The sequence below is a fragment of the Pezoporus flaviventris genome, unplaced genomic scaffold (genome assembly GCF_033815535.1).
Source record: "Pezoporus flaviventris isolate CSIRO_AGI_PZ_B2104156 unplaced genomic scaffold, CSIRO_AGI_Pfla_v1 ptg000031l, whole genome shotgun sequence".
Taxonomy (NCBI): domain Eukaryota; kingdom Metazoa; phylum Chordata; class Aves; order Psittaciformes; family Psittacidae; genus Pezoporus; species Pezoporus flaviventris.
Window position 1 is genome coordinate 296,300 of NW_026892579.1, and position 19,555 is coordinate 315,854.

General features: G+C 41.2%; 1 protein-coding gene across 7 annotated transcripts in view; it reads right to left on the bottom strand.

The window, feature by feature from the left end:
* NCOA7 (nuclear receptor coactivator 7) overlaps positions 1–19,555 on the bottom strand; it is an 84,204-nt gene that overhangs the window by 29,552 nt on the left and 35,097 nt on the right. For 6 of the 7 annotated variants that reach the window (XM_061459982.1, XM_061459983.1, XM_061459984.1 and 3 more), the window contains one exon: positions 17,678–17,928. The exons of the other annotated variant lie outside the window; for it this stretch is intronic. In XM_061459982.1, coding sequence (XP_061315966.1) covers positions 17,678–17,928 — 251 coding nt within the window. The remainder of the gene's footprint in view (positions 1–17,677; positions 17,929–19,555) is intronic. 7 annotated transcript variants of the gene reach the window in all.

Genomic DNA, 19,555 nt, shown 5'->3' on the forward strand with positions numbered 1-19,555 from the left:
GGGAAGGGGCAGAGTGGGTGTACTGAACCTCTCCATGATTCCAGGAAACATGTAAAATCAGAATTATGCATAAGCAGTAAAATCAATTAGAAGCACAAAGCCAAGAGAGAACAGGCAGGAAAATTCAGGCCTATTGAAAATACATGTCTAGAACAGGATCTTTTTCTGCCTTTATTATTGATATATTTATACTTAACTTAGTTTCCGAGCAGACTGCTCATATTTCATTTTGCAATGCTATGGAAAACCTTAGGGAAAAAAGAAAAAAATATCTAGGAATAATTTGGAAAGCAACTACTGAAGGATTACAACAAAGAGGTCAATCAGTTATCATCCAAAAGACCTTGACACACGATAGGAGAATTACACCTCTTCAACTATGTAAATAGCTGTGTAAGTAGACAGAATAGGTCAAGAAGCATCAAAAGAACCCCAGGCTGCCCACAGTGACATGCAACGCGCCACTGCAAGACGGTACAGCAACATTACAGACTAACCTGTTGCTGGCCACCATCAGTGTGAGGTTTTGCAGTGCTGGCAGGGACACCTGAACCTGCCTGACAGTTTCTGAGCCATCAGGTAGGCTGATGTCTGGCAATGCTAACAGGAATGCTGAAGTAAAACAAGGGGCCAAAGGACTGACCACTTCCCACACCAGGTAAACAAAGTCTCTAGCCCGAGAAAACAGAGGCAATGGCATACTTGGACCTGAAGTCCATTTTACTCATTAATCTCTGTCTTGCCAAAGACTTCAGCATCATGTAAATACAGAATTTTCTTCCCCTCACTAGCTCCCTTGTCTTCGAGAAATCATGGCTTCCCCACAGCAAAGGAGCAATGGGGCACTAAACTGCACAGTCCCTTCAATACCTCCACACTGGTCCTATGCCAAGGAGCCCCACAGCAGCACTGCAACCACACTGCATAACCAGTGCTTACTTTCTTGTACTTTGTACTTGATTAATTTCACTGAGCATCCTAACTGATGTTATTTTCAGGGTGAATAAGTAGACAGTCCTTATTCACATTCTGCATGCCACTCACAGTGTCACAGATCTCCAGTATTTTCTCTATTTCACTTTTTCAGTTTAACTAATACTAGCGTACTTTAGACTTTCTCTCATCACACAGGCTGTCCTTCTAGTTAGCTTTTCTTCTCCTACCCCATCTTTTCTGAGATGAAGGAAAACCAAATGCAGATTTTAAAATGAAAAAGAAAAACATTAATTTGTGTAATGACATAGAATTTCCTTAAAACTGTAAGATATTAGTCATATTTTTCAACGCTGCCGAGTACGTCACTGCTGATTTAGGACATTCCAGTCTCTATGACAGATTTGTTAAGACAAAATAGAACTATATTATCACAGTCTAGCAAAGCACCAGGATCAAGGAGTGAAAACCTGAAGGTAGCTTAAAAGAATCTAAAATTCAATAAATTCAGGGCAGAAGGGCTATCACTTGGAATAACCTAATCAGAGTACTGATAAGAAATTAAGCAAATAAGGCCTCCTGGGGTAGTTACCTTATCAGTAAATGAGGCCTGATACCAACTATCTTGACAGAGAAGGAGTAGAATAAGTATCACTTAAGTCATTCTAGAGAGACACAGAGACCTAAAGAATATGAAAGAAAGTCCTGCTTGGGCTGGTAGAGAAGGAATACAAATCAGTTTATCCGAACAACTCTTTTCCATTTCTGCTTTCGAAACTGACATTTTCATAACTTTAAGCAATGCTGTTACGTACAAGGTCGTATAGAGGATGATATAATTGTGTCTCCACAAGCACCTTTCTGGCTCTTCTCATGGCCCTTGAAGTGAACTGAACAGCATACACACTAAAAATATTAATTTTTAATAGAAAGTCTTTCTCTCAGCTCACCACCACTACAAGGGCCAAATCCCTGTTTTGAGACCCTCTGACATTCCAGCACTTCCCAGGTGCCACAGCAGCTTTCTAAGAAGAGATATTACCCCTCTTTTAGCCAGCTGCAGCAGCTGGGGTGCACATCAATAAAAATGTGGCCACCTGATCAGAGCTATCTCCCTGAGGCAGCAAGTTAGACATTTTCTGCTCAGATTTGGGTAGTGGATTGCTACCATGTTAGAGAAGAGAAAAAAACCCAAAACAAACAACCCCCACCACCACCATCTTGGTTGTCTGGCTTTCTACCCTGCTTCCCCATTTTCCCCACAGCCTTCTGCCAAGCCCTCACCTTGCTTCTGCATATTTTTCCTCTACTGAATTATATTACCATTTGGCTTCCTCATTCTCTACTGCTGAAGTCACTTAAAACAAAAAGGCTGCTGTCATCTATCACACCACACTTGCGCTCCTTCACTAGTGAAAATTCTCCTGCCATAAGAGAATAGCAATTCCTCGATCAATGCAAATCCAGGCACATGATTCTTAATTATCTATGCCTTAAACAGCTTTTCATTGTTCTCAATAAAAATTGATCGTGGTGATTCTCCACTAGGATAAGGAGATCACCAGAAAACACAGGGCCCAAACTAAAATGACAAGGAGTTCAAGGAACTGATATAAAAAAAGGTAGTACCTTCTGCTATACATAGGTCAGGTATTTTAAGGCACGTTTAAATAAGAATCTGGCTACTGACATTCATGCAATATTCATATACTGCGGCCTCTACATGAAAAAATACAAATATCATAAAACCCCCACCACTCAATTTCGGAAGGATGTAGTTCATGCCCTTCAACTGCCAAGAGGAAAAATGGACATATTTCTGTAAAGAAACAGTGAGAGGCAGCCAACAACCCAGGGCTTTAGCTCTAAATCTCAGCTGGAAAACACTGTGACAAAAGTTGAAATATAGTGAAATTAGAGTATTACTGACGCTGCGTGTCTCCAGGCACCAAGAACGCAGCACTGAAGAGGGGTAATCAGATGACTCTTTATATTGAATACTAGGGTCAGAAGGGAAGTTTTAAGGAAAGCATGCACAGTGCTGTGAGAAGCAGGGCATGCAGAGGATAGGCAGTGAAGCCAGAGGGTTCCTGACATTTGCTCTAGGTGCTGTCTGAAGACACAGGAAAGATTCATGTCAACCAATAACCTTGTATCAGACAGAAAACAGACATACTTCTCCAGGTAGAGACCAGTACTTAAGAAACAGGTCATGGTGACGTTTGCCAAAGCACAGCAAGCCTGTAGGGAAAGTCATGCCATGAGATGCATGCGCCTTGTTGATGAGACTGCCTCTGCTCCAGCTCCACTGAAACTTATCCTGGGAAAAAGGAGATGAGTGGCTCCCAGAGAGCTCTCTCCCACCTTTGTCCAGATGCAAAGCAGCATATCTTCAATGTGAAGTTTGGAGTCATGGGAAAGAAGAAAGGGGAGAACACAAATACATGGGCTGAAGGGTCCTTGTAGCCAAAAATAGGCAAGACAGGGCTATTGTGAGAGGTAAACAGTTTTCTCATAGAGCAGCAAATATAGGTGGGGAAAAAAAAGAAAAAAAAAGAAAATCCAGAGAATTCTTCAGGACCCCAAATATACTCTTCACATTTGACAAGGATCAGGCTTTGCTGCTAAATACACATTAGGAATAAGTTAAGATATGTATCAGCTGGACAGGAGAATAGCTCCCAGCTGGAATTATCGTATCTGTCTTTCTTTACCCTTAAGTAAACCGGTTACACATGCTTTTCTTTTGTGCTGGGGAACATGTCCTACATGGAGCAGATGCTTTGTGTCCTAAGCCTCCCTGAGACCGACTGGGTGCGTGAGCAAACATCATCTCCAGCCGCCTGCGGATCAAAACAAAGATCACATTCCCTTTTGAGTTTCAGGCAGAATTGTAACACACACTGAGACTGTTTTTAAACAGCTGGTAAGATTTCAATACATAATTTTGTGTGTCCTTAGGGAATGTAATGCACAGAAATGTAATTATCTTGAACATCTCTCCAAAGGAGAGAGAGTGGTTCGGTGTTTCAAAATGTGAACGGAAAACAGGTAAGAGAAAGCAAACTCATTTCTGTTAGTCACATTGTTGGGGAACAGTTGATATGATTTTAAAACCAAGTCCCCATGATGCATCTGGAATACTTCTGTAAGCAAAGTTCTTGCAGACACAACTGAACACCTCTTTACACAAGGGTGAAACACACACTGAGACTAAGCAAAAATCTAATAATTGTTAATTGTATTATTAAACCGTACGTGGCTTTGCTTTTGGAAGAGATGTAACTGATGCTGAGATACCAATTGCTCCTTCATTTTGGGTAGGATTTGCGTAAGTACTTGGATCAAGTTTTCCTGAGCAATGTAGGGGTCTGAAGTAACTGCACCACCACTCATGGAGATTTTACACTAGAGCAATCTGAAATTTTCACTCCTTAGTTTATTGCAATTGACAATTCACACTGCCATGCCGTAACACTAGAAAATGTTTGTTTAATCACCAAATGCAGGTAAAGGGTAGCGCCTGCTCAGATGCCTTAAGCTGAACACAACCTGTACATCTGTAGACCTTTGTGACTTGGCCAAGACTGTACAACTGGAGCTGAGCAAGAAACTTCACTGCAGAGGCAGTCTAACTTTACGTTATAAATCAGGCGTTTTTCAACTTGTACAAAATACATAATTCCCAATTTGTATTTGTTCAAGGCAGCTGTACAAATGAAAGACAGAAATCTAAGCGATACAGGAATTAAAACACACAAAAGGAGAATACTTCGGAGAACAGGGGGAAAAAATGTGAACAGCTCTTAAATTAGAGTGTATTTAGAGCATACTAAAAAACTGAAAGTAGCCATACAAGACCTTGAGCTCAAAAGCAAAATCAGTACTGCTTATGTAGAGGAAAGCATTTACAGGATGAACCAAACTCCTCCATATGCAAATACTTGAAAGAAAACTAAAGAATCACATGTCAAGAGTCATTTGATTTCAGTGTAAGTGATGCAATAAGAAGAAAACCCACACAGCTGCTGACTTGACTTCAGCAAAGGTGCAGTGGCCTAGAAAATCAGTTTGGTAGCTTTTAAACATAGCTTACTTTTAAGCATATTTTACTTAAGGCAGAACCCAGGACTGAAGTTTCAAAGACTTAAGAAGTTAGACCATAAAGAAGTAAGTATACAGCTTTTGTGCTCTGTATTCCTCATTATTCAACAATGACAGTGACACCAAATTCTACTTCAGGGCAGGCACAGGAGTATGGTTTCAAGAGCCAAATGAATAGCTCCTAAAAGGAGAGTAGCTGTTCTCTCCTCACATCTCTTTCTACCTTGGACTCTGGCTCTCATTTGATCTCACAGAGAGATATCCCAACTGGTTAAAAATAATTATCTCAACCTTTTTCTTTGCTGGTCTAGTGAATTGACCCATTTTAACTTGTGGTCAGATAAATGTCAGTGCCAGTTCAGAGGGAGAGCAAAAATGTAGTTCCTAGCAGAGGGAGGAAGCAAGAGACCTAACTGTTCACACTGGGAACATCAAGCTCTTTGTGGCACTCAGCAGTAGCCTGAAACTATTGCCTAAGAAAACTATAGTCAGCAGACATACCGACATCGCCTAAATCTAGCTTGGGATGCTTCAAGAAATAATTTTTGAAAAAAAAGCCTTTTTAGGCATATGAAACCTATTTTTGACTTGTGAGGGACAATCAGAAAGATTCAGATGGCATAAAGTCAATAGGTTTTAGCAACAAGTTGGTTGACAAGACAACAGTAAGGAGGATTAACAGATTTAAGAGGGAAGAAAGCACCCATTAGTTTTGAAATAGAGCTTGACCAGTTTAGTATTTGTAAGGAATTATACAATTACTATCTCTAGGAATTACACAACTGTTACTACAGCAAAGAACAAGATACAAGATACAAGCAGCTCCTCTAGTACCAGGAACAGATTGGTAATATAAGCATCATGGAATTACAAGTTATACATACTAACAGCAGAGTTAATCTTGCTTCTATTACTATTTCATACATTTTCTAGAGTGCTATTCACCATTAATCACGTTCATATGTAAGGTTTCAGCCTAACCAACACTATTTCAAAATGCAACAGTATACAATTTGGATTTATTCATATTATGGTATAAAAACAAGTTTTCAGTTCCTCATTTCTGGGGAGTTTAAGTTTTTGGATTATGCTTTAAAACAGTAGACAGTTTCCCAGCTTTTGTTTCTGCACATCCTGCATTAATGTATAAACTCTCACCCCATCCCAACCTGCCTAATCCTCCCAGAGTGAGGCAGCACTTCACCAAGCTGGTGCCAGCACTGAGGAAAAGAGAGGAAAAGAGCGAATGAGGTTGGGGGAGAAAAAGGGGATGAAAATAAAGAAGGGTAGGAGTGACTGGAATAACCAGCCCCATCACAGCTAAAGCAGTGGGGTGGCAGATCCAGGTCCTAACTCTATTCCGCCCTTTAGAAAAAGGACAATTGTTTTCTCTCTTCATGGTCAATCCCATGTCTGTTATATGTTAGCATAATTCTTTTTCTGAAGGCTGCCTTTAGTTCCTACTGATGCTGCCTGGATACAGAGACATGGTAATTTTAACTTGCATTCCACAGCCAGGTGTCCTTCTGCACACCGCTGCGTATAGACAAAGCAGTGGTGTAACAAAAGGAGATCTCGTTACATAAAGCTTTAAGCACAACATTCAAAAGGAAATCCACAGAAAATTTCAAATGGGAAAACATCTGCAAGTGCTCTCCTGCATTTTGCATATACAATCTAACTATACTTACTGTGGAAGTACTTGTAACCATGTATTTATTCTGGCCCTGGATAGTCACAGTGAAACTCTGACATGCCTGTAACAATACAAAGTGATGGCCGTTTCTGTGATAGGAGCTTGTTCTCACACGCTCTGGATAACTACATTACGGTATCATGAAAAATATGGATATGATTTAGCGTAAGGTGTCCCTGCCCACAGCAGGGGGGTTGGAACTAGATGATCTTAAGGTCCTTTCCAACCCTAATTATTCTATGATTCTATGACTCCTCCTGATCTACTTTTCATTTATCACTAATAATTGTCTCTCCCCACACAAAAGATGGCCTGCAGCAATGGGTGTCTACTACTTAAAGGCAGCTTAAACAGCTACCAGCCATGAGTTCTACAGCTATTAGGGATATAATTACACAGCATGTGGGTACACATGGCTGTTTTCAACCTTAGAAGTGCAAACACCAGCCAAAGCAAAGATGCAGCAATAGGAACTTCAGCATGGGCTGCTACTGCTGTGGGGGGTACGCATACAACAAGAACCCCAGAAGTGCATTATTATATCCTCCAGACTGCCTGGCAACAGTATGGTCTAGCTCCCCACTAGCATGATTAGCATTATAGAAGTACACAATGTTAAGTCAACCTTCCACAGAAATACCAACTTGCATATGACAATTCAGACCCCATCCAGAGTTCAGCTTTACTCACATAAAAGAAATTCAAAGATTCACACCATCTACTGTCACTTCTTCCAGTTTCTAGCTCAGGACAATTCAATCAACCCCAAGATCCCTGTGTTTGACAGTCCACCTGCAAAATATCCTGCTATGCTTGTGTGTTTCTGTAGGAAGAAGGTCCTCTTGGGTGCACTGATAAAGTGGAGCTACAGGACAAAATGCATTTTGTGCTTCACCAGACTTATCATCCAGCGGGGCCTTAGCTGCCATACCATCTCACAACAGAGACCACGGACTTCAAAGAGAAGTCATATACACCCCAAAAGTTAGGAAGGTGAATTACATGAATGAACTACTTTCCCTGGACTTCTTTAAAAATCTGGGAGAAATTTTCAGTTTAATAAAGACAGTAATAAAGTACCTGATAAGTGCTCCCTTGAATAGCTTTTCCCACCATTATTCAGTAGAGTGCAGTGTACATCACCCATCACCTGCAGGTGTCTACTCCATGCAGGTGTTGGTGCTACCAACTCATAATCAAGATCAAACTGCACAGCACAGCTGAAGTATGTCAATCTTTGAATGCTCTACAGAAATATGCTGTGTTACTGGGAACTGCAAGAAGCAAGGCACACATATCCCTAGATCAGAGAGACAAGGTTGTTCTTATTTTCTGTCACTTGCCCAGATAAGCACTTTAGACATTTGGTATCTGTGTGGTCAAGAGCCCAATTCTTGTGCAAACTCTACATCCCATTTTCAGTGGTGTGGCAGATGACATTACCTGTGAACCTTGCTCAGATGTCAGTGCCTAAATTCACCTACCACAAAAGCACCACCATAAAATTTCTCACTGTCCACTGTATCAGGGACTCAGACACAGTACAGAGTGAGGAAAACCAGTCTAGCAACAAAGCAGGGCTGCGAGAAGGAATACTTAGGCATTACAGAAAAAGACATGCATGTTTTAGAAAACTGTTAACACTACACATGCTGTTTTCCTTCATTCATTTTGCTGCTTGAACACACAGCACCTTGACTGGGAAGGCTCTGCTATGCAAGTCAAGCATGACATCTCTTCAAATCACACGCTGCATGTACCGCTTGTCTATTGGGCTGGTGATTACAAAGTCATAGCTTAAAAATATAGATGAAAATCACAAAGACTCTAGAGATATGGGACATGCCCTACTTTTGTGTGCAGAGATGACATCAGCATCTGATGTGTTGCTGACCACCAGCACTTCATCATATAGCTCCTCAGCTGCCACAGAAAAGAGCAATTCAGTTTATACATGCTACTGATCCCAAGTGTGACTTGCTGAGTCGCATCACAGACATTGTGACAGACTGATGAGATGTGAGGAAAAGTCAGTGTAGAAAGCTAGGAGCCAGTGTTACAAACTGAAAAAGGTGCGACTTAACTTCGTATTATTATTTAAACGCATGTGAAAGGAGTTCTGCTTTTCAGAACATTTGGGTGAACTTCTAACAGTGTATTTCATGCACAACATGGGAATTTGTTAAAGAAGAGAAATTAAAAGCCTGCCTTGAAGATACCGGGCTTGAGTTACATAGACTCCCTGAGAATGACTCCTCATGCCTCTGCTTGGAGACCAGAAGATCTGCAATATGACTTCAAATGCACTATCTCATGCTCCTTATGTACTTGACTTAAGAATATTCCTGTCTTAGAAATCTTACAAATGTAATCCTCATTCTGCAACTGCAAAGAGAATATTCTGCCTCTTCTCTGTGGGCAGAGATCCCCCAGAGAGCTACAGGGAGTCACGAGGCAGGGGGAGAGACTTCAGCACTGACATACCAGGGTGCTGCAAAGAACTGCTTCAGGTACCCAAGGCATGAGTCCTGGAGACCTGGGTGAGGGAAGAGGCAAAGGTCAACAGCCCTCCCAGGAAATGATGATGAGAAAAGCCTGTGCGAGTCCAACCCTTTCTCCCAGGACAAGACACACTACCAAAATCATCTCCAATGCGCTGCACATCCCCTGCAGCTATCCAGAGTAAGAGCGCAAGACCCAACAGGCAGCTGGGAAAATTCAGACTACCCCAAACATGCTGAGCCAGGGAATACTGGAAGTGAAGCACTCGCTAACTGCACAGACATGTTTGCCTTCATTACCCCTGGCAAAAATACGACAATTCTCTTCATTAATTCTCTTGACACACTTCCCTTTCCCCTCCTGCACACAAACACCTGCCACATCCTGGCAGTGTGCTATGTGACCAACTGCTCCACAGCTTTCCTCCCTTCCCTCAAGGGCCACTTTTCAGAGATGTTAAGTGCATCTGCGTTTATATATAATTAAGAACATAAATGCTCACTCTTCCTGAAGATTCAGGCTCTGGGAAAAGAGACAGCCCTTGGAAATGCATCTGGTTCTTTCAGCAGCAAGATCAGTTTTAGCTTATCAAACACCAGTCATGTTATCACCCTAGTCTGACCTCAGCAGAATAGGTCACAGGACATCACCATCTTAAATTTTACTTTAGTAACTGCTATAGTAGAATATAACTTTTAAAAAACACTGAACCCCAGTATTTTTCCCAGTGACAGAAATTCCACTTTCGAGTTTTCTGCCTCAATAATTACTGCTACTGTTAAAAAGGTGTCCCTGATTTCTAATCCTTGCTTGTTTCTCTCTGTCTCCTAAGCCTGCTCACCCTGCTAAAACTCTTTGCTATGGTATTTTAATTACTTACACAAGTAATTTAGGGTAAAGCTCTGGGTCTTTTTTCCCCAAGAACAATTCTAACTGAAGGAGTCTCTCACAGCTTTCTCTACTCCCCCAAAATTTGCTTCCTCCCCAAGCTGTGCTGAACAGAGCTTGCAGTAAATCAAGTCAGAGATTCTGAGTCAAGAGCAGAAACATTCCCCGTCCCAGCACCCTGGGTTGTGGAGGTTCAGAGAAGGATAACAGTGACAAGTAAAGCAATGAAACAGCTTACAGGTAAGGAATACCAATGCTCCTCAGTCTGGAAATGATGGAAGAGGGGTATTTTATAGAGAGAGGAGTATAAAAAAAAAAAAAAAAAAGGAAAAGAAAGAACCTTAGGAGGCCTGGAGGTGGTGACTAGGTACTGACTGTTCAACTTCTTCTATCTTTCCAGTTGAAACATACATTAGTTTCCTATCAGTGGCCAGTCTACAATTTGGTTTTATGTATCCATATAGCTTCACTTCCATCCAACATGAGACTTCAAAACAGCTCAGCCTTCTGTCTTAACTATGGGTTTTGAGGCAACTTGTGTGTTGACAAGCAGTACCTATGTATTACATACAAAACACCAAGTTTAACTTATCTTTTACTTAGTTTCACAACAAATGAGAGCTTATCCATCATGACAAGAATTAGAAGAGGATTCCACAAGCAACGTTAAGACATTTCCATTCAAATGTTGGGAAGTGCCAACAACATTACTTCTGGTACTTACTGTTCAGATCAAATTCTCCTGCCTGTGGACAAGGCAACCCTTCTGCTTGAGACAGTTTTTAGTAAACACCAATTAACAACTCAGCTTGAATAGAACCTTGAATATAACCACAGAAGGCTGTGCTGCCATCCAGCGAGACCTGGACAGGCTGGAGAGTTGGGCAGGGAATAACTTGATGAAATATAACAAGGGAAAGTGTAGAGTCCTGCATCTGGGCAGGAACAACCCCAGGTTCCAGTATAGGTTGGGAAACGACCTGTTAGAGTGCAGTGTAGGGGAGAGGGACCTGGGGGTCCTAGTGGACGACAGGATGACCATGAGCCAACACTGTGCTCTTGTGGCCAAGAAGGCCAATGGCATCCTGGGTGCATTAGAAGGGGGGTGGTTAGTAGGTCGAGAGAGGTCCTCCTTCCCCTCTACTCTGCCCTGGTGAGACCGCATCTGGAATATTGTGTCCGGTTCTGGGCCCCTCAGTTCAGGGCCCAGGGAGCTGCTGGAGCAGCAGAAGGACAGGGAGCTGCTGGAGAGAGTCCAGCGAAGGGCAACAAAGATGATTAAGGGAGTGGAGCATCTCCCTTGTGAGGAAAGACTGAGGGAGCTGGGTCTCTATAGTTTGGAGGAGACTGAGGGGTGACCTTATAAGTGTATATAAATATATAAAGGGGGAGTGTCACGAGGATGGAGCCAGGCTCTACTCAGTGGCAAACAATGATAGGACAAGGGGTAATGGGTACAAACTGGAACACAAGAGGTTCCACTTAAACTTGAGAAGAAACTTCTTCTCAGTGAGGGTGACGGAACACTGGAACAGGCTGCCCAGGGAGGTTGTGGAGTCTCCTTCCCTGGAGACATTCAAAACGCGCCGGGACACATTCCTGTGTAACATTATCTAGGTGTTCCTGCTCTGGCAGGGGGATTGGACTAGATGATCTTTCGAGGTCCCTTCCAATCTCTAGCATACTGTGGTACTGTGTGATACTGGTAGCCTTAACCCTGACCCATCAGGATTTGAGATCATTAGTTCTTATTCCAGAACAAAGTGATCTGAAAATAGCTGCTTTTCAGTCATTTCTCCACCTCATTCTTTCCACGTCTTCAGCAGCCAATGCCAATACACCAACTGCCTGAAGCTTCCCAACCAGCTGCTGCCTACTACAGTCAGTTTACACTCATATGTAAATTATTCCAAACCCCTTGTTATTCTACACAGGCAACTACAATCAAAACTCCTCCCTATCCTGATTTAATTTTGAGATCTTTATTCTGGAAGAAACAAATTATTTCTCTTTTCACCTTTTATCTCATTTTTGCCGTCTGAAGCCAACCTGAAACACAACGGCTAAAGCAAGGTCTCAGAACTTGGGAAAATTCAGATCCTGCTCCTCTTACATTGTATTAAGCAACTTAACACAACACTGAGAAGCCCAGTTTGTAAATCACTTGGATTACTCTAGAATACAAAATACTTTGCTCCAGGAATAGGGTTTCAAAATCAAGTCCCCAGAGATTAGGGCTGATTATAGTCAGCTAATTACCAGCGAGAATTTACATGAATTTTCTTATTCTTTTTTAAATGCACTCTACCTTTTTATGGCTAGCACCTTAAGTTCTCAGCTGCATCCTACTGCTGAACAACCACACCAGGTAGTACAAAAGACAAAACTAGGACTCGTTAGTAGAAGGAAGTTTCAATTTTTCAACTCAATATATACTGAAAAGTCTACTTCAGGTTAAGCCTATCTAGCAAATGACCTGCTTATTAGAAACTATTATGCAACGTGGATTCAGTAGGTGCCCCATCTTTCTGTTAAATTTAAATTACCTATAGATTTTCTGTATTGCAAGCAACTTTCAATTTTGAAACACAGTAAGCACGGCTGGTATCATGGGAGCAGCCTTCACTGGTTCTGTGCCAGCTGGGGCAAACCTCACCACATTATAAGAGATGAAAACTACTATGCTCTCTCTGTTTTATTCACTAATATTTGTTCTTGGCCAGCTACCCAGAACATTCAGAGGTTTGGTAACTGCATGCATGCAACACTACTCCTGTATCACCCCCTGCCCAAGTGGTGGCAGGGAAGACAAGTCAAAAAGGCATCAGTTTTCTGCCTCTGGATTCTGGGGAGATACTGTGGCTCCTCCCGTTCAACATGCAATGGTCTATCTCATTAAATGGGCATACACCATTTTCCCTCCCATGGTGTTTAGGACTCTCGTTTGTTTTGGACAGAAATCAGAGCTACAATAAGAGGAGGTTTTGTTAGTCTCACCTCCCACTCGCTCAGAAATTGAACACCATACAGTGAATGAGAAAGGATGGCTTTATGATTAGAGAGAAGGACCAACTGAATTTTGTTTTGCTGATAAGACAAAAGTAGCATGTAACGTGGCACAGGTCACCTAAACCAAACTTTTATTTATGATGCATTCTTTAATGAAGACCAATTCCTCACACAGTGCCGATGGCTCGTGTCTGCAAGCAGAATCAGTGGAATCTAGGCATATTCTGCGCATCTGGTAGAAAGACAAATTAGATCATGTTGGAATAAATATACAGATGAAATTCAGTGTTGTGCTCAACCCTAATTTACATCAAAGCACACTGGCTGCTTTCAGAAGGTCACTTTTTTTTCCTGTCTTAGTCCCTTCAGTGCCAAACCACAATCACCTTTGTTCATTTTAGCAATTCCTGACAGGAATCCTGATTTCCTAATCTCTCAGGAGTCCATCTAACAGGTCTATCCTAGAGATGCGCATCCTGCCCCAGAGCAAATAAACTGGTGCTTCCAAGCTGTTACAATTCCACTGCTGGGTTCCCACAACTCACCTCATGTTTGTGAAAGTGTTTTAGAGCCCATGACACATGGGGGGGGGGGAACAACCAAAACAATGAGAAAAAAAAAAAGAAAGAAGAAAAATAAATTCAAAGCTTAGCAAATCAGTATCTTCCAACAAAAACAGGCTTCCCACAGAGTGTGTCTGAATCAAGCAGCCAAGCTGCAGAATTAGGTCAACTTGGTTATCCCAAGAAGACGGGGAGGGAACCCTGGGCACTGAGTATAGCGGGCATGGTGCCTATGCAACCACTGCACAGTGCCAGACATCCTTGCAAGCTTGACAGCAGATTAGTGCAGTAACAACAGCAGAAAGGGTAAGACCAAGCTAAGAAGCCAACTATCACATAAACGAAGAGATGAAGCAAAAACAAGGGGAATGTTATTTCCACTAGTCCTCAGGAAAGAACAAGCTGTATCAGCACCCCTCTTGTTTTAAGGCAAGAGAACAAGGGCTATACCTGCAAAGCAATGTCTTCTAGGCTGAGATTTGGAGACTGAATGATAAAAATTATTCCAGAACTAGAGAGCCACTGAAGAACAATATTAGTGCTAAGAGAGAAGAAAACATGAGGCTATACTGGAGAAACCTTCTGGCAGCAGGACCTGTTCTGCCATTTAGCAAAAGAAATGCTCAGCATCTCATACCATTAGGTTGTTTCTAACGACGCCACCACAGTGCCAGCAGATACGCTGTACAGCACAGTGATGGCTGGGAAAAGGGACGCTGGAGGATCTCTTTACAGCAACTCCTCCTCGGCTCGGCGGTGCCACCCGCCGGCTGCCGGCATTAACGCAGCCCGGCCCCGGGAGACCAGACGAAGAGCTCCTGGCTCCCCCACTGCCCTTCCACCTTGTCCACATCAGAGAAATCTTTTAAACACTCCCTTTCCTGGAAAGGGTGGCAGGGAGCACTGCCACCTCCAGTTCTCTGCAGCTTTTACAAACTGCCTTATAAATCTTTCCACCGGAAAAGAGGGATTTACCAAGCCAAGAACGTCTTTCTGACACAGTATCAGCCCTTAAGAAGTCCATTAAAATGCATGACATTCAAACTGAGTGCAAGGATGTCACAACATTTACAAATTCATAAAGCAAACACATTCACAAATTTTTAATGAAGGGACATGGTGTGCAAGGAACAAACTATAGTGAGATACGAAGTTCCTAGCCCAATCTTGTAGAACAATAAATAAAGAAGGATTTATAGTCCTGTGAAGTATGAAAAGGAGATTATTCAGAGGACAAGGGTCTTCATTCTGTTACAGTGACAGACACAACCCTTGTAGTCTCAAAGCATCTTATGACAAGACCTCCATCAAGCCACAAAATAAAGTATGTATGCAATCATCCTATCAGTACACATAACAATATCCAAGACTGTTGCTACATCTAATGTATTCTTCTTGTGACTAGGAAAACTAAGCATTTTGGCAAAGAAGAGCAGAAAGCATTTAAAAAAAAAAATTAGTAATTTCTGAATCCCATTTTCTTAATGTTCTAGGCACTAAGTCAAAGCTGGGTAATTGGGAAGAAACAACCATCAAGCAAAACCCCAAGCCCTTGTGCAAACATACCTAGAAAAACGGTTAACCATAAGAAAGAGAGAGGGACTATTTTAGTCAGAGCGCTTCACAAACATCAGTAAAGGGACAACTCAGAAACTCGTGTGGAAGAAAAAAACCTGCAGGAGATGCATTCCATAATGTTAGGTATGAAGACAGGTGTATACACACGGATAATCCCTCACAGCCAATGCATGTGAAAGCAGAACAGCAATTAAGAAAATAAAAGTCCTTACAGTGGCGGCAGTACCTTCCCACCACTGCAGCTAACACAGCTTCCAGCAGGAAAATGCTGACTGCGCCCCTTCTGGCAGAACTTGGCTCTGTGAGACAGATGGTTTTGTCCTCTGCCACAAGCAGGTAAAGGCCGAGTATTTAAACAAGTCCAGTTCTTACAGGCTGCTAGGGGCGTAGGGAGAGCACTCAGACACTGCCCAGGATGCTCACAAAGGTAACAGCTTTCAGGAGAGTGGCACTAACAAACAGCTAAGCAGGTAACCACCACCCGGTATAGCTGCAGTGGGCAGAGGCTGCTGTAAGGCATGCAGACTAATAAATACTATGGCAAATAAGGATTCCACTGAAATTACTTCATTTGAGAGCTGAACAGGGAACATGGAGCTATTGCACTTGTTTCACAACCAACTTTTTTCCATCTCTCTTTAAACTTTCACTTCCACAATTCTGATGCTCTAGCTGGGTTAAAGCCTTTACTTAGGAACAGCCAAAAGCAGGCATTTAAACAATAAGGGAGTCTCTCTCTCTACAGCTTTTGTCAGTTGGGTCTGCGCTCAGCCCAATAGCAGCATTAAATTACTGTAGCTCTCAACAGAAATTCTGTAATTCTGCAGAACCCAGAGGCTTTGCAGAACCATGGCATGATGGTTCAAACTACCCCCGCAATGATGCCAGTGCACACAAAACATGGGAACACTTACAAAACAAACATTAGTACAACCTGAGTTTGTATTAACTGTTGGATCACAAGCCAAAGACAACCTGAAGAGCTTTACATTCTCCCTCACCAGCCCTGCCGCACTCTTCCATGAAAAGAGGGATGCCATCATCTTCCTTCTCGCTGCTGCAACTACCAACTCAGAGCTTTGTATACAAACCTACTGAAACACTAGAGAAACACAATGCCACTACCTCACAAAACCCTAAATTCCCCTAGGTACAAGCAAACAATAAATCAGTCTTTTAGCAGAAGCACTTTAATAGGAATGCAACAGAAGTTTGTATTTTGTTGTATTTGCCTTTTTTAAAAATAACCATTCTACCAAAACAGAAAGCATTCACAGGTTCATTCATTAACAATTCTCCAGTTTTCCTCCACAGATTTTGTTTCAGCAACAGTGTCGGCAAGACCTGAGACAAACAGGCACGTTTTCTCTTAACTTCCAAACTACTGATCTTGCTAGATTCAGGCCTGCCAAAAATTCCGGACTGATCAATAAATCACTGTAAGCTCTTCAGCTTGGCAGGAAACACCACACCAAGCTTTATCTTCTTTTTTGTAAGGCCTGTGTTGCCTCACAAAAGACAATAACAACATTTTTACCGCGGACTCATTTATTTCTCTTACTTAGGAACTGGCCATTCACACACATACTGTGTGAGCAGGAAAGAAGTCTGCTTTGGGATAGCTACAATTTTCTGTTCCTTTCCTTCTCTTCACAGGATTCCTTACATAACAGAACCAGGGTTCCCTTAACCTAAGAGTTCACTCCTGCAACATACCAAGACAAAATTCAAAGTAGTTCATAAATTATATCTAAAATTACTTAGAGTATCTAAAAATTTACAATCCAGAACTGCAAACAGATGTGTGACTCACATATTTATGCACAAACTTTTTTTTTTCTGGAATTAATTGCAAGAATAAATCTAAAGAAGGTGTTTATGATTAACTAATAATCAGAGGCACTGATACTGTTAGCAGGGGCAAAAGGGAAACAAGTTTTCCAGCACATAAGCCTTTCATATCTTATTTAAAAATAGAGTTAATTTACTTACCTGCTCATACTTCAACAGACAGAATGAAAATGAATTAAGACTTAAGTCTTAAACAGTATACATCAATTTATGAAACACCCCCCCCAAAAAAAACCAAGCCTGAACCAAAATCCCATAAAATATTGAAGACAAATCTTAAAAAAAAATTAAATACAGTAATAAACTTAACTGTTGCCTAAAACAACACTGAGACTTAGATGTGAGAACGAAGAAATACGTATTTTTTTGAGAACTGCAAGGTAAAAGTTAGAAGCAGATGATATTCAAAACTACATAATTTTGTTTGGTTTTACAGGAAAGATATCTAAAGTCAATTATTTTTTTAAGGAAAGCCTACATAATATGTGAAAAGTACATTACAAGCTATCAAAACAAGCATGTTAATGCTATAGTATTTTGAAACACAACTCACCAGTACTATAGTATCTTTTAAGTTCTGTGCGTCTGATGTCTTTCAGTTGATTGTACTTTTTCTTTTTCTTTTCTTTGTCTGGAGCAGTTTCCTTTTCACCAGCAACTTTACAGTTGTCTTCAGAGGAACTGATTTGCTCCAAAATAACTTTACTTTCATCATCTTTCTCAGGTGTTTTGGAAACAGGAGATCCAGGGGAACTGGCAGAGACAGTCTCAGTGTTTTGTTTGGCTTGCCTTTTCTTTTTCAAACTATGCATAAAGAAAAAATCCACAACATTAACATGATACCAACCTCTACAGACAAGTCAAGTCACTTGCTAACTTGAGGGTTTTTAACTTAATATCAGGATTTCTCAGAATTCAGTAAAACCCACACATTTTGCATCAGTAACTTGGAAACTAAGATTATCCAACAGCACGCTCTACAATCATGTCATCATCTCAAGGCTATCTTCTCAAGAATAACAAAAAAAGGTGATAAAGTTTTTACTATTGTTTACTGAGGAAGAGGGACAGGGAAAAAGAAACAACATTAAGAAGTTGTTTTCTTTTAAACCACCATACATCCAAATGCAGAAACAAGATACCTGCAGTCATGTTTTCAAGATCGAGGTTACGATAAAACAAAACCTCAGATCATAATGTATTATAATGCAACAGCTAACATAACAATTTCACAGCCAACTGCTCCTGCTTTATAAAGCCGTTTGTTTTGATACAAACTTGTTATTTCTTTCCATTTTGTCCAAGGTTATCTCCCAGCCACCACCCATGCTTCTCCAAATCTATTCTTGCACAACTCATGCCAACTTGTACTCCAAGTGTCACTCAGCAGACCCTTCAGCAATGTGACCAATGTGGCTGCAAAGTGCTTGTGCAGGAACATTTTCCAGCTGCTGTAGCGCTTCTGAGAGAACTCTTAGCAAGCTGCCGATAAATCTTCCAAATTATCACTATAGCAACAAGAGTATTTTCTTTTTAGAAGACTCCTTAAAGCACAGCTCAAGTGAGAAAGATGCCTCAGGATTCCTAACACTGAATTTTCTGCTAAATCACCATCTTTAGCACTGACTCTGCTTAGCGAGAGCAAAGGCTGACTTAGAGGGTCAGCATCAATAACACAGTCCTCAGTTAAAAATCTCTGACACGTACCACACAAAATGAAAAACTAATCTATCTAATGGACCTTCTCTCTAGTACCTTACTTAGCTTCTAAGTTACAAGGTACCTAAGAGAGGGAGTAGAATATTTATGTTGTTGATGGTAAAACTGTTACAAGCACAGGAAGATTTATGCATAGAAGATACAATGGGTCACCACAAATGGTAAAAGATTACATGATCTCACAGCAGTAGTTTACATAGGAAAAACCTAATATCTTCAGTTACTAACATAATGCAGGAACTTCAGAAATTCTTCCACCTCACCTTCATATTTATATGCTCTTCATATACTTTTTACAAGCTACAACATAAAAATAAATGCACAGAGCATTTGAAAATTACAGTAAGACATTTCAGGCTATACACCTTTCTTGTTTTAAATAAAACCAATTCCTAAATTTATGTATCCAGCTTGAGACCCCTGAGAAGGGTCAGTTTATGAGACCACATGTGACCAACACACTCCAGTGAAACATTTCAAAAGCTGTGTCTATCACACACACACACGTATACGTGTTTCTTAAATGCTTCCCAAAATACGACAGCAGAAGATTCACATTCTGTAGCCAACTCGGTGAAGATGCTGTGGTTCCCCATTCATTCAGACCCACTGATTTGTGAGACAAGTAGTAGTAGTAGTTCAGGCTTTGCACAGAAAAAGAGATTTATTGTGTGTGAAACTTTACCCATCAAGTTCTGACTACATGTGAAAA